The sequence below is a fragment of the Bos taurus genome, chromosome 1 (assembly GCF_002263795.3).
Source record: "Bos taurus isolate L1 Dominette 01449 registration number 42190680 breed Hereford chromosome 1, ARS-UCD2.0, whole genome shotgun sequence".
Taxonomy (NCBI): Eukaryota; Metazoa; Chordata; class Mammalia; order Artiodactyla; family Bovidae; genus Bos; species Bos taurus.
This window is the reverse complement of record NC_037328.1, coordinates 143,120,271-143,134,921: the sequence shown is the minus strand read 5'-3', so window position 1 is coordinate 143,134,921 and position 14,651 is coordinate 143,120,271. Positions and strand designations below refer to the sequence as shown.

At 46.4% G+C, this 14,651-nt stretch overlaps 1 protein-coding gene across 3 annotated transcripts; it reads right to left on the bottom strand.

Annotated features, from left to right (window-relative positions):
- Positions 1 to 3,152: 3,152 nt before the first annotated feature.
- On the bottom strand, positions 3,153 to 14,577 carry NDUFV3 (NADH:ubiquinone oxidoreductase subunit V3). Of its 3 annotated transcripts, NM_001428239.1 has the most exons (4): positions 14,422 to 14,577; positions 12,472 to 12,592; positions 5,882 to 6,979; positions 3,153 to 3,748 (listed from the first exon to the last, which is right to left on the bottom strand). In NM_001428239.1, exons 1-4 carry the CDS (start codon positions 14,467 to 14,469, stop codon positions 3,588 to 3,590), a joined length of 1,428 nt encoding a protein of 475 aa, NP_001415168.1. In that variant the 5' UTR covers positions 14,470 to 14,577; the 3' UTR covers positions 3,153 to 3,587. The 3 variants fall into 3 exon arrangements, with proteins under 3 accessions (NP_001415168.1, NP_787024.1, NP_001415169.1); NM_175830.2 differs by lacking the exon at positions 5,882 to 6,979; NM_001428240.1 differs by lacking the exon at positions 12,472 to 12,592.
- Positions 14,578 to 14,651: the final 74 nt, after the last annotated feature.

The window sequence follows — 14,651 nt, the reverse complement described above, 5'->3', positions numbered from 1 at the left end:
TCTGGAGGTGGGGCCTTCTGGGAAGGAATTAGGGTTAGAGGGGCCATGAGGGTGGTGCTCCCAAGAGGGGATTAGAGTCCTTCTGTAAAGAGATACCAGGAAGCTTGCTCTCCAACTCTCTGCCACGAGAGGACACAGGACAAGGGAGCTTGTGTGCAAGCCAGAAGGGTGGTTCTCCCCAGGCACTGGATCAGCTGGCACCTTGTTCTTGGACGTCAGACTCCCAGCGTGGAAGTTACTCCCAAAGGAGCGTCACTTTGGCTGTTAAATGTTTTACCTCTTGGTCTTTGTTTCAGATCCCTTCTAGAAGAAAGCCCACAGGAGGGCAGAGGGAAGGAGGCAAGGGGAGAAGGCAGAAGAACCGGGTGCCAAGCACCCGAAGCAAACTAGTTTAGCCCACCCTTCACTGAATTAAATGGCCTGTGGCTGCCCCATAACACTGGGGTGTTAAAACTTAAAACTGTGGCTCTCAGACAAATCCGCTCTCTGCCTCTTTTTGTAAGGCCCACACCAAGAATGGTTTGTGTTTTAACATCTTCAAAGAGTTGAAGAAAAATGACAGCCACACTGATGGTACGTGGCAAAGTCGAAAATATTTACTATCTGGCCCATTTATGGAAAAACTCTTCGCGTGCTCCTCATAAGGTTTAAGAGCGATTTGGTTTGCGTGCTTTCTACCTCACAAAGCCTTCCTGCAGGCTGTAGTGCACTGCCGTGTTAGCAGTCATTTTACAAGCCTTTGACTGCATTATACACCCAAGGTACAGGACCATGGTCAGACAGTGCTGGGGGCTAGCCACTCCCAACAACCTTGGGTTGGAGGAGAACAGAAACCATCGAAACAGAGCCCACGCTTGGAAGCAGGATCAGGAAAGCCACACGACAATCTGCTGGGTTTCTGTTATTAACCAGCTGCCAGTGAGCATCAGAGCCTGAACCCACAGTGAGAAGGACCCTGTACAGGCTCCCGCAGTCCCGGGGTGTGTGTCCTAATAGGTTTAAGAGAACCAGCGTCCAGGAAGATGCCAGTGTTCAGGCGACATGACACGAAAACCACAAAAAAGAGGTAAACCTTGTTGAACTCAAACGTATTAAGCCAACTTAAAAATCTCACAGAAATGAAAGCAATACACATGTTCGTGAATCACTTGTGATTCATTAGCTCAGTTTCTGGAAATTCCTCTTCAGAAAACAGAAAATACAAAGTGAGTTACATGCACACAGACGTTCTGGCAGCACTCTTTTTAAAAAGAGAACATGGGAAATTACACAAACTCAGAGAGCTGCGCTCGGTGGGTAGCTGTGGCCATAGCGCCAGGATGGAGGTTCTGGGGTCCGAATGCAGAGCTGTGCCTGGTGCTATTTATCGTGGCTCCTGAGACTTTCCAGAGGGTTAGAGCCAGGGGGAAACATTATGCAGATTGAAATATATCCAGACTTGTTTTGATGCAAACAGAACTACAACTGAGAGGGTAACAGGCGGGAAGGCTATGCATCCCCAAGGGCAGGAAATAGACTGCAAGTGTCAGACTTTTTTTCCTTCTGTATACAAAGTTAAAAGGTTTCTTTTAAAATTCTATTGCCATGATGACAACCGGTTCCGCCAGAACTTTTCTCAAACTTTGAGCTAACCAGTGCATTTTTCTTATGGAAATGTTTTTCTTAAGTTATGTTAATGAACTCTGTATTTACCTTAGACTGTCTTTCTTCAGAACCTAAGACTCAGAACCGACAATGGCTCAACAAACCAGTATGTTTTACTCATGGAAATATTCTTAGGCTGTATTAATGAGACTATGTACTTGCTTGGAAATTTGCCTTTCTTCAAGATTCACGTCAATTGTTTTATGGCCTGGGATGACTCACCTTGTACCAGTGTTATCTCGAAATGCAGGTTGTGGGTGAGGGGCCTGGTGCCACTCCGAGTTTTGAGTCATTTCCTTTCTCCAATCAGCAGCCTGCTGATAGGTATATAGCTTCTTGCTGAAAACCAGCAGGAGGGCACTCTTTCTGCCCCTTCTGATGTCTATGTCAGAAGCTTTCTCTATATCTCTTTTATATTTTAATAAAACTTTATTACACAAAAACGCTGAGCCATCAAGCCTCGTCACTGGTCCCGGATTGAATTTCTCTCCTCTGGAGGCCAAGAATCCCAGTGTCTTTCATGGCTCAGCAGCAACCTTTCACAACTCTCTGTGGTACTAACAGCCCAGGGAAGTGCACTCTGGCATCAGAGACCACGGCCCTTCACACGCCTCCACACATCACAGGAGCTCCACGGGCCACAGTGTAAGAAGCTGTTAAATGAAAAAAAACCAAAACCACCCAGGATAGAAAGCTGTATGTACATCATGTGGTCACAGCACTGGGAAACCTGTTCTGTGTTAACCATGGTCAGGTGAGCAGAGATTTCAGGTAATCTACGTTCCATTTGCTTTCTTTTGGTAATGGGTCTTAGTACTCTTATAATGAAAAATGTGATTAGAGAACTTTGTTGAGTCGCTAAGCCTCCGGGGCGGTAATGAAATCTGAGACAGATCATCACAATACTAGCTTTTCAACCCCATGTTTTCAGTCTCGGTATCCTTACTTGGACTCATTTTAAGAAAAGCAGGATTATAGAAATGTGAGTCAGAAGTTATAACACACTGTACTATTTGTTGTAAACTGACTAGAGGCCAAGAACCAGAACTGAAATGAACTAAGGCCACAAGCTTGGGCACAGAAGCAAGCAAGGAAGGATGAGAACAGGCAAACCAGGAAACGTCCTGGTGTGGGGACAGGCGTTCTGCTGCAGGGGGACGCATGGCCCAGGCAGGCGGACACAGCCTCTTTTCTCAGCAACGATCTCAGCTGGATCTGTTACTTCTCAGAGTCCCCACGGGGCCTGGGGACACACAGAGGGACAGACACCAAGGGACACACAGAGCCTGCTCCCACTTGCACGCCCCCTGGCCTGGGTAACGTTACCCTGAGGGATGGGAAATCACTGGGCCATCCCAGAAACCCCCCGTGGATAAATAAGCTTATTTTGCCAGGCCACCCGGAACAAAGCTGCTGGACCTCGTGTACCACTTTCGCCTGTCTGTAATCCCACCGCTCTGCAACTCCCCAAGTCTACATCACATACCTAATCCAACGGAACAAAAGAATTCAGATCCGTCTGATCATAAAATGCCATAATTTATTATAATTTCTCTGCAGTGCAGTAGTTAGTTACAATGTAGACAACTCCTATATCTGATTCATCAAGAACTAGGTCTTATCAGAAGGCCCACTACACTTATCGACTCCACACTGGTGAACCAGAGAACACCAAGCTGACCGGGGCTCAGCACAGTGGAACCACACAGACGGAAGGCACCTCCGATTCTCTAATTGCATGGATCTGTCCACTGAGCCATACTCTATCGTTAGAGAGAAATCCCCGCAGCAGATGTCTCTAAACACATGGAGACTGAACCATCAGAGGGGTGCTGCTAATTCACTACTCGCTAGGATTCTACACGCTGGGTCTTGTGACCGCCGAGAGGACTGCAGGCAAGAATGCAGACAGACACAGCAAGGGTAATCTTTAAACTGGGCTCTCAGTGGCGGGGGGACTCCCGTCCTGAAGAGGGCTGGGGCATCCTGAACTTGGAGAGGTCCAGGTTTAGGTCTAAGAAGGTGTATGTGCTGTAGTCATGATGCTGAAGGTTCTTGTAGGTGGTGTTGTCAAACGGCTCTGTGGGAGCGGCCGACACAGGCTCTGCGGGGAAAACACAACACGGTGTAAGTGGGGAGCTTCTGAATGGGTCAGCTCTCTCTCTCTCTCACACACACCAAGCATTCTTCATAAATCCCACATGTAATAAATACACTGTCTACTTAGAAAAGCCCAGAAAGCAACAGTATCTTCAAAAGCAAAATAAAGAAACTCGATGAAAATTTACACTAAGCATGTAGGAGGTGGAATAGCTTTTATAATGCTTTTCCATCTTTGTGTAGACCCTGGACTTCTCAGAATTTTGAAAATGCCATGAAGTTATGGAAGGATGTGCAGGTCATTTAAAGATGCAGGAAAAAAGCAGATCCATTAAAATCTAACAGCAATAAAACATTCACAGAAGAAAAATTTTTAAGTGGCAACTAAGTGAGACTTCTAAGTCTCCAAATACAAGAAAATCAGATAAAGTCCATTGTTTTTAATGATAACACAGTTAAGGGGAACTGGAAATGAGATGTGGAACTTTTGTTGTTTAACTTCTTCAAAAAGAAGTTGTTGGTAAACTTTAGATTCAGACTAAAAAGTACTTAGCCTTCTCTCTCTATGTGGAAGAAAGAATTAGAACCCACACACCTACACAATTGCTGATCTTAATACCATGTGTGTGGATGAAGCAAAAGACACCCTACTTCCCTGTGATGTGCCCTGAGACATGAGGATGGCACTAGGGAGCGGGTATGGGTGATGGCTGACGCTGGACGGGGTCTCACGGGCCTGAAACTACTGTTCTCCAGACGCCGTTCACTGCTACTGATGCTGCAAGAGTAACTGCAGTTTCCCCCTATTTGAATTCACACCAAAGTTCTCATTTTCATACCAAAATGTTTTTCATTTTCTTAGTCGTGTTAAAACAAACGATGTCTTATTTAGAGAACTGATCTCTTTCCCGTCTCTTCTCGTGGGGACAGCTCAGGCAGATGAGTCCTCACAGTCCGTGTGTGTGTGGGGGGGGTGCTGACAGAGGGAATCGAACCCCTCGGCAGGACAGGAGCCCGGTGGCTGGGCTGGGTGAGCTACAGCTCACCCCCTGCAGACACTGCCCTGAAAGTCAGCTGCACTCCGGGCAGCGTCTTCAGCCTCCAAAGGGCAAAGAGGATGTTGGAAAAATAACACAATCATCAAAAATTAGTCAAATTGTTTTTTTCAAAAAGATCTGCAATCTGAAAACTCCCAATTCTGTGTTACCCTGAAGGTTTGGCAAGTCTAGAGCAGAGTGACTATAGCAGCAGCAGGAAAGCAGTTTTTGGGGTCAGGAGGAGGCTGGCAGGCGCTGGTTGCAGCTTCGTGTGTTCATGCAAGAGGGAGGAAGGGGAGGAAGAAACACACAATAGTGTAACAGAGTGAGGCGACACAACAGTTACAGGTAACGTACACTAGCCTGACAGACAGGAAGAAGCGGGCTCTGTTAGCGATGGGTCCATTTCAAGAGCCAGATCCTGAGACTGGACACCTGCTTTCCCATTTTGCTGTGGTCCCCCTAAAGCACACTGTATTTTATGAAGTTCGATGCATAAGAAAGTGGTAAAATAAGAGGAATAAACAGTTTCCCTTAAAAATTGAGGGGAGCAAAAAAGCCCTTCATAAAAACTCAGTACAGAAAAACAAAGCAGCCTGCTGTGCTCCCAGGTGTATCAGAGGACACGTCCAGGGTAAACTACTCTGGTAGTTCAGGGCTGCCTTAAGGTCCAGCTTCAATCCCTAAAGTGAGCTTTTTTTTCCCTTAGGCATAAAGATGCTAAACACAAAGGCCTGTTCAGCTCACCTGGGGAGTTTAACAGAACCCTCCCACCACGCCTCACTCAATGAGGTGTCCTGCAGGTTCAACACCCTCCAAAGTTAAGAATGAAGATGTTCAACTGCCTGTTCTACCGGTTAAGAAACACTCAGAAGCGCCAAGGGCAAACTTTTTCATTGCGAAATAAATCTGAAATGTTTCAGGAATTTCTACCCATAATTAACATACACCCCCCAGCTTATCTGAGACGGTGCTACAGGCCACAGGCCTACTGGGGAACCTGATGGAGCTCGACACTTCTTTTCATCGCACCGTTCTTCAGAGCCTGACCTCCCCACCCAAAGGACAGAAAGAGCGCTGAACCCCAAGGCAAGGTGTACCCTGTGCGTGGTCCTGGCCTTCCACTTGAGCGGCCGGGTCCTCCACGATCCCGCCCTTTTCCTCAAGCTTCAGGACTGCGGGCTTTTCGTCCAGAACATCTTTATTCTGAACAGGGGCTGGCTTCAAATTTTGCATGGGTAGCTGATCTTCCAAAATCTCTTCCTCAGCCTTTAAGATTCCTTCTGCTGCCTGCTTTTCCAATTTTTCTGTTTTGAACAGGGGAAGAGCCAGCTCCCCATCTGCTTCTGGTACTTGTTTCTCCAAAAGGCTCCCTCTGGCCTCAGGAGGAGGGGCTAGAGGCTGCCCCCCGGCTCTGGTTCCTGTTGATGGGGTGGGCGCCGGACCGCCAGCAGGATGTGTGGACAATCCCCACGGTGTACGGTCAGACAAGACTTTTTTAACTTCAAGTGGCTTTTGGCTTTCTTTGTCTATTTTGTTTGATCTAGGTATCTTCTGCGATTGTTTCTCCTTTACATTTTGCTTCATAGACTCCTCCGTGGCTTGTGACTTGGGCACTGCGGTTTTGGGTTTGGTGCCCTTTCTGTCCTCCAGGTGCTGACTGGAGGCCCCTTTTTTCTCTGCCTTGCGGGGCCTCCCTGCAGGGGTGAGGTCCAGGTGTGGCTGCTGCGACACTGTCTTTTCTTTGGCTGATATCTCAGTTTTGGAGGTTCTATCTGCAGAGGAACGTGAGGCCTCTGCTACGGGAGACCCTCCCCTGCGTTTGCTCTTCACCTGAGGACCTGCTCCTGAGCGGTCGCCCTCCTCGTCAGACTCTGAATCGGAGGAGCTGGATGAAGATGAAGATGAAGAAGAATCATCCGTCCCTCTCCTGCCCCACTGGGCTGCTTCTGAATCTGAACCCTGTTTTCTGAATGGAGACACGACTTTCTGAGGAAACTCTACCAAAGTCTTTCTTGACAAAAGCTTCGGAAGCCCTTGGTCTGTGTGCAGCACACTGGCATCGGGGTTAGGGCTCGCTAGCGTCCTGCTTTGGCTCACAACTGATGGGGAGGAAGTGGGTGCAGATAAGGTTTTGGACACTGCATCTGCTGTTGGGGGGGCGAGCTGCTGGCCCCTCTCCTTTGGTTCCACTACATCTAGGAAATGGCATAAAGAGGAATATTATTTTTAATATTGAGTAAAACAGTGTGAATTCATCAAGGTCACAGACATTTCATTACATATCACCTTGTTACTGACAGTATCTTCAACATCATCATCTTATGAACTGCTCCATGGAAACCTACTTTTAAGGGAAAGCCAAGCCACACAGAAGAACAATTAAAAAAAAAATCGCAGATGTCTTTCTTGATAGCTGAAGACTTTTTTAAGATGGGATTTTTTTTAACAATAGAAGTAGTAACAATCTTATCTCCATTTTTCACAGTGAGAGCTTCCTGATGATAATTATTTTTTAAACTACTATTTCATCTCAATTTAAGATAAATTATAAAGATATTTTCAGATGATGAAGTTTTAGAAATGCCTGATTTCTCAAATCCCTAAAGACATTGATGCCTCTCAAATATTTTAAAAATGACCCATATTGCATGAACTTGACCTTTTAAACAAAAGAACAAAGCAAAAGTAAAGAAGAGAGTCTGGTTTGGGTCTGGGGAAGCACATGCATGAGTTTAAGAGTGGGGGATGGGAGGCAGGGGATCCCCAAAGTCAAACGAAGGTGCCCTGAGAGGAACAAGAATCCTACAAAATCACGTGCTTCAGGGGTTTCTTCTGCCAAGCAAAACTGTTTCAAGACCAAAAAAGTCTAAAATAACTTAGTGTCAGATGTGTCATTAGAAACAGTGAGTCTTAAACTGTTACAGTAAGTGGTACTGTAAGTCTTAGATGTTGTAGAGTCAGCTAGGAGAGAAAACGAAACCCCACAGAACATTCATTAGTTCTATTTTCACTCAATTGTCTCTGGTGATAAATCTTTTTTAACCATACAGATAAGAAGAAAAATACAGAACAAGTTTTTACAAATTAAAATTACTTTTCAAGTCTAAAGCAAAATTAAAAAAAATATGTCACAGATGAGCAAACTCTAAATGCATTTATTTTTCAAGTCTAGACTATTTTATACTAAAAAGTATACCACTTCTTTAAAGTGGAAAAAAATGTATTTCTAACTTTACCATTTTACTGGTATCCAAAAAAAATCTCTTAATTGTTTTCTGAGATCAGGGACTATATATACACACACACACACATACACAGACTATATATATACGTATATATACATACACACAGACACACATATATACACATACACACACATATATACATACATACGTATATGCATATATATACATCAGAATGACAGAAAATCGATCAAAGAAAACTGAGAAATAATCAGAAATGGGCCAGAGAGAAGTCAATGGGGAGTGTAAGAGGATACAACTGAACAGCCAGAGCCACGGGTGAGTTTAAACCCCTCCATGCCCTGTCTGAATCTGCAGCCATGCACCATCCCAGAATCTGCATTCTGACTGCAGGAACAGAACAAGCACAGAGCCCCAGGATCACATTAAACATAAAATCAAGGTAAATGCATGCACATGCACTCGAACTCTCTCATTCTGTCTTTCTAAACCATACCTGAAACAACACAAAGGCTCTGACAAGGCATGTGTAACATACACTGGCCTCCAAACCCTGCTAGCCTGCTCACCTCTATCACTGATCCACTTTTATGCTGAGCATGCATTTTCCAAGTGTGAAAAATTAACTTCTAATGAGGCTTATTTTAGATAGGCTACTAATTATAATACCTCACTCTTTCAAAATTTATTATGAAGATTTTTTTAATGCAAGTAAGTTATTAAAACATTAGACTTATCACCTATTGAAAGCAAAAAAGAAAATCTCAGATGAAATAGTTTATTTTGTTTGAAAAAGGAAACTTTAGTCTACCATATTAAATAAGAATGCTTTAAAATATCTTCTATTCAGGCTTAGTTACTGGCAGAACCCCATAGACAGGCCAATAGCCTAAACCACAGTAACACAGCTGCCTTTCATCCGACCCTCTGCAGCGCAGGCCCAGCATCCTCTGTGACTAGGAGGGAAGCCTGCTTCGATGACTACAGCTGCCACCAGTGACCCCTGTCCAGTGCCGGCGGGGACACCACGTCTGCTCTCAGCAGTGTTGGGATCCTGGCGCCTGGAGACAGAGCCGTGTGTGCACAACAGTAGGCTTGCTCTGAACATAAGCATAACTTTACCTGCTCGTTTTCATGAACCTCTTGCGTTTCTAGAGGCGGATACCTGCATACTCTGACTGTGTTCTAGTTTGAGTGTGACTTTCCTTGAAAGACAAATATGCAAGACACAAAGCACCTAAAATAAGACCAGTCCCAGAGCCACCCTCCCAGCACGAGAGGTGGACTTTTGGGGACGGGTTCTAATCCTCAGAGACTGTCACAGCCCCAATAAATAAAGGTCTACAGACACAAGTCACAGCGCAGAGACAGCACTCTCCTACGGCTTCTGCGTCTCCTCTCCACTTGAATCTCCTCAGTATCTTTTCTCATTGAACAACAGGGGAGGGCTCGACTTTCAGCTTTTTCGTAGCACCCTAACTGAAAACGAAGGTGACTCAGGTGTTCCACACAGACGAGATGAGCCGCTCCACATCTTGTGAGTGGGTCACAAAACTAATTTCAGAAACAAAGGTACATTTCAACAGGATGCGAAACAGTTTTTTGTTATATGGTAACGAAAACTTCTTTTCACATGATTTTTACTATTAAAGAAAATAGTAAAGGGCTTTTTTTTTTTTGGCTTTAATGAATACACAAGAATTGATTTTTTTCCACAGGCAAGACAACATACTGCTTATAAATACAGACCGGGGATCTTACTGCTGGGGCTCAAATCAGGCTCCACTACTGACACGGTGTGACCCTCGGTGGCTCAGGAGTCTCTCCCCGCCACTTTCTCATCTATAACACGGGGATGTTGGTAGTGCCTATTCACAGGGCTGAAGACCAGGAGGAACACATGGAGCACTTAAACAGCACCAGCAATGCTGGTCAGAATTAAGCATACCAAATCCCCACTTCCAGATTCCTCCCTTTTCAGACTGAAATAGGGACTTGAAGCAGGGAATTAACTTTGGCTTCTCAACAGATTCTTTAAAAGGTGACACAGGAGTTATTCAGTTGATGGTCTATTACTGTTGTTGCCAAATTCAGCCTAGAGATGGAATTTACCAGAACATTGAAGCTGGCGAGCCCGGTGGTTATGCAGGGGAGCATCCACGGGCAGACCCCAGGTTCTGATGTCTGTGTCCACCATGCTGGCTGCTCTCCCAGGAAGGAAGCCTGTGCTCCGAAGGGCTGGTGTCCCAGGTGAGAGAGAGCAGGGTGTGTTTACCCTGGACACAGACCCTGGACTAGACGTGACCCCAAGGCTGAGCGCTCAGGACGCCGTCAGCACCGCAGCAAGCCCCGCACGAGTTTCCAAAGCTGGCCCAGTGTACAGGCTTCGACCTAGCCATGCGCCTCTGGTGGGCCAAGGCCCTTCCGTATCTCGAGTCACCGATCCCTGACACCTCAGGAGAAAGACTGAGGACTGCACACGCTGACTTAGAAGCAGCATTTCTTTTCCTTCATGCAGGGATTGGAATTACTTTTTAAGTTCTGAAATACAAGTGTAAAGAGCATTAAAGACAGCACAGCTCCAAAAGCTGTCTTCCCACCTGACCGCACACACACATCACACAGGTCATCAGTCTCACACTGACCTAGCAAGACTGGCCCGCTGACCCTGCTCAGCACGGAGGGACTCAGAGGCCTGCAGCGCTTGCCGTGGCCAGAGGCAGGAGCTACGTGAGCCCAAGGCCAACCCCCAGCTCGGTATGCCTTTCTCACAACTGCACCCAAAACCATCACAAGATGAAGCATTCCATTTCTATTCACATACAAAAGCACATTTCTACAAAAGGGGATCTGTGGGGAAAAGAGGCTTCATGTTGAAGACTGTTGCTGTGTAGTCGCTAAGTTACGTCCAACTCTTGGCCCCATGGACTGTGGCCCGCCAGGCTCCTCTGTCCATGGGATTCCCAGGCAAGAATACTGGAGTGGGCTGCCATTTCTGTCTCCAGGGGGCCTTCCTGACCCAGGGATTGACTCCACAGTCAAACCCGCATCTCCTGCATTGCAGGCCGATTCTTTACCACTGAGCCACCAGGGAAGCCCTACGTTTAAGATGGATATTTTAAAATGTGTAGATGAAAATTGAAAAAGAACATGGGCTTTAAAAACGTGGCAGGTGCAAGACAGCAAACAACAATCTTCCTGTTGAATTTGGGCCTCCAGTAGATGAGCACGCAGACACAGAGGGAGGGTATGTGTCCTTAGCCAAGATGGATGGCATGTGAAAGGCAGCTGAAGGCTCTCTCAACAACACGCCAATATTTTATAACCTACCTGTGTTTTTGTGTGCAGATGAAGAGGGGACAATAGCATCTACACACTTTCAAACACTCAAACTAAGGAAATAATATTTTGATGAAAATAAAACTCAAACTATCATTCTAAACCCCACATAGTCAAAGATTTACAAAGAGACTGTACATTGTATATGTATACTAAGAGTTAACTGAGGTTTCATCAGTTAAGACTAAACGCAATGGGCCTCTTAAATAGTCCCCTGGATAGCAAGGATCAAACCAGTCAATCCTGAGGGAAATCAACCCTGACTATTCATTGGAAGGACTGATGCTGAAGTTGAAGCGCCAGTATTTTGGCCACCTGATGTGAAGAGCTGACTCACTGGAAAAGACCCTGATGCTGGGAAAGACTGAGGGCAGGAGGAGAAGGGGGTGGCAGACGATGAGATGGTTGGATGGCATCACTGACTCAGTGGAGGTGTTTGAGCAAACTCCAGGAGACAGAGGAGGACAGGGAAGCCTGGTATGCTGCAGTCCATGGGGTCGCAGAGAGTCGGACTCGACTGAGTAACCGAACAACAACAACGCTTCACTTCCTATTGCCCCCCATGAGCACGCACTACACTGGATTCAGGGAAACAGTCAAAACTGGCAGTAAAGTCAAAATGGCTACGGAAAGGGCTACAAGCAGATAAGCACACTTCGTTAAGGGCGTCTTGATGGAATTGGAGCCTACTCCTAACTCCCTTTCCATAGTCATAAAAAGACGCCTGCAGTCCCTGCTATGACCAAGCAAAGCCTGGGAGACCACTGACGACTTTCAGAGACACAGAAAAAAGTCAGTCAGGGAGGAAAAACAGGCTGGGGGTCACAGCCACCCCACAGGAGCACGTGAGCACGGCCATCAAATACCACAAAGCCTGCATACTCTGCATCCCACTGCTACCCGTGGAGTCTGACGTTTAGAAAATACAGAGAACCAGTTCAGGGCTACACACTCAGTCAAAGACTATGATGTTACTGCCGTGTTTGGTCTAAAACTAGTCACACATCTTCTGTCTGATTGTAATCTAGACACTCTTTAAAAATGAAGCATCAAATTATGTAGCTAGAAAATTCTTTCTAATGCCTAGGAAGCTGACTTATTCACTCTGCCTTCTCTCTCACTTATGACGACCATGAAAACCTTACTCTTTGGTGGGCTCTGCTTCTTGGGGTTCGGTGGTAATCCCTTTTCATTCTTTCCTGATTCTGCAGAGAGAGAAACTGCAGGAGCAACTCCTCGAAACACGCCTGCTTCCAGAAGCACAGTCTGACAAAAGAATGGCACAACAACAGAAATTTTAGAGTAACAGCATTTATAACCTCTATTACGGCATGAATACTATGTATTATTATGACATATAAATGCTGTGAATTCATATGGCATATTTCTAACGGTTATTATAATTTTCAGCATCTACATATATTATGGAAAGTTTGGAAAATACAAAAAAACTGCGAGCAAAAAACACCTGAGTTCAAGGACAGTCACTACTAACATTCGAGTATTTCTTCCAAATTGACTTTCTCCTAAGCAGAATTTTTTGTAGTCTCCAAATACCCTTCAATATACAAAATACTTTATTCTTTTCATAAAATGTCTTCCTGTGTTTAGAATATAAAGCAGAAGCACAATCTAGCCATTAAAAATGCTACTGAAGATGAAAAATAGTTGCTTCAAAACTGTCTACCATATACTGTAAGTGAACACGTCACAGAGTGTTCATTCACTCAGTATATACTAAGCCTACTATGTGCTGGACACAGAACACAGGCACCTACAGTACCCACATGAAGGTGAGCCTTTGCTTTTTCTGGTTATGACATCAGTTCAGTTCACTTCAGTCGGTCAATCATGTCTGACTCTTTGAGACCCCATGAACGACAGCACGCCAGGGCTCCCTGTCCATCACCAACTCCCGGAGTCTACCTAAACCCATGTCCATTGAGTCAGTGATGCCATGCAACCATCTCATCCTCTGTCGTCCCCTTCTCCTCCTGCCTTCAATCTTTCCCAGCATCAGGGTCTTTTTCAATGAGTCAGCTCTTCGCATCAGGTGGCCAAAGGATTGGAGCTTCAGCTTCAGCATCAGTCCTTCCAATGAACACCCAGGACTGATGTCCTTTAGAATGGACTGGTTGGATCTCCTTGCAGTACAAGGGACTCTCAAGAGCCTTCTCCAACACCACAGTTCAAAAGCATCAATTCTTCGGCGCTCAGCTTTCTTTATAGTCCAACTCTCACATCCATACATGACTACTGGAAAAACCATAGCCTTGACTAGACGGACCTTTGTTGACAAAGTAATGTCTCTGTTTTTTAATATGCTGTCTAGGTTGGTCACAACTTTCCTTCCAAGGAGTAAGCGTTTTAATTTCATGGCTGCAGTCACCATCTGCAGTGATTTTGGAGTCCCCGAAAATAGTCTGACACTGTGTATATGTATACACGAAAGCTTGAAAAATGAACTGGGCCAAGATATGAAAAGGGAAATAGCGGCCTCTCTCACAACAGATGCCCCCTCCATCATCTGTATTTTGCGACGATTACAATAGTTATTGCTTTTGTCATAAGAGTCATTTTTAATTTTAAATACAGTGAAGTGGACTTAGCTTTGTCCAGATGGAGAAAGTTCTTTCTCCTTTTCATTTCACAGATGAGGTAACCTAAGCTGGCTTCTTAGTGACTGCCTAGTTACCAGGTCAACCAGGTTCTTGAAAGTTTCCTCATTTCCTCTAGGGTTAAATAACAGTTAGTGACACTGTCCTCAAGGCTTCTGGAAGGGCTCCGCGCGGGACACCTGCGGCCTCTACACCTGTCCGTGGCCTGGCCGCACACCGGAGGCTCCTGGGGATCGGGGTCCAGAGGGGACGGTGGCCGGGGTCGCCGGGACCCTCGTCGCTCCCAGGCCTGGCTCCTGATGCCCCCTGGCCAGGTTCCCGAACCCCCACCCCAGTCCCAACCCCCGACTCCGGAAGCGGAGTCAGCGGCATCCCCGGACGGCTGGAGGTGACCGCCAGGGCCGCAGCCCTCGCCCCGCCCTCCACGGTCTCCCGGCGCTCCGCGAGCTTCCGGCCGCCGGTCTGGCCCCTCTTTACCTTCAGCGCCCCGGCTCGTCCTTGCCGCAGCAGAAGCGAGGCCGCCATGGCTGTGACTCGGGCGCAGACAGGACGACCCTCCCGGCGGGCAGAGGTCGCACCAGACTGACGCGACGCGGTACCAGCAACGCCGCCTGAGGGCCCGCCCCTTCGTATGAAGGCGCCAATCACAGGCAGGGAAGGGGCGGGGGTGCGACAATGGCTGCTGCGCGCGCACCAACGCCGCCTCC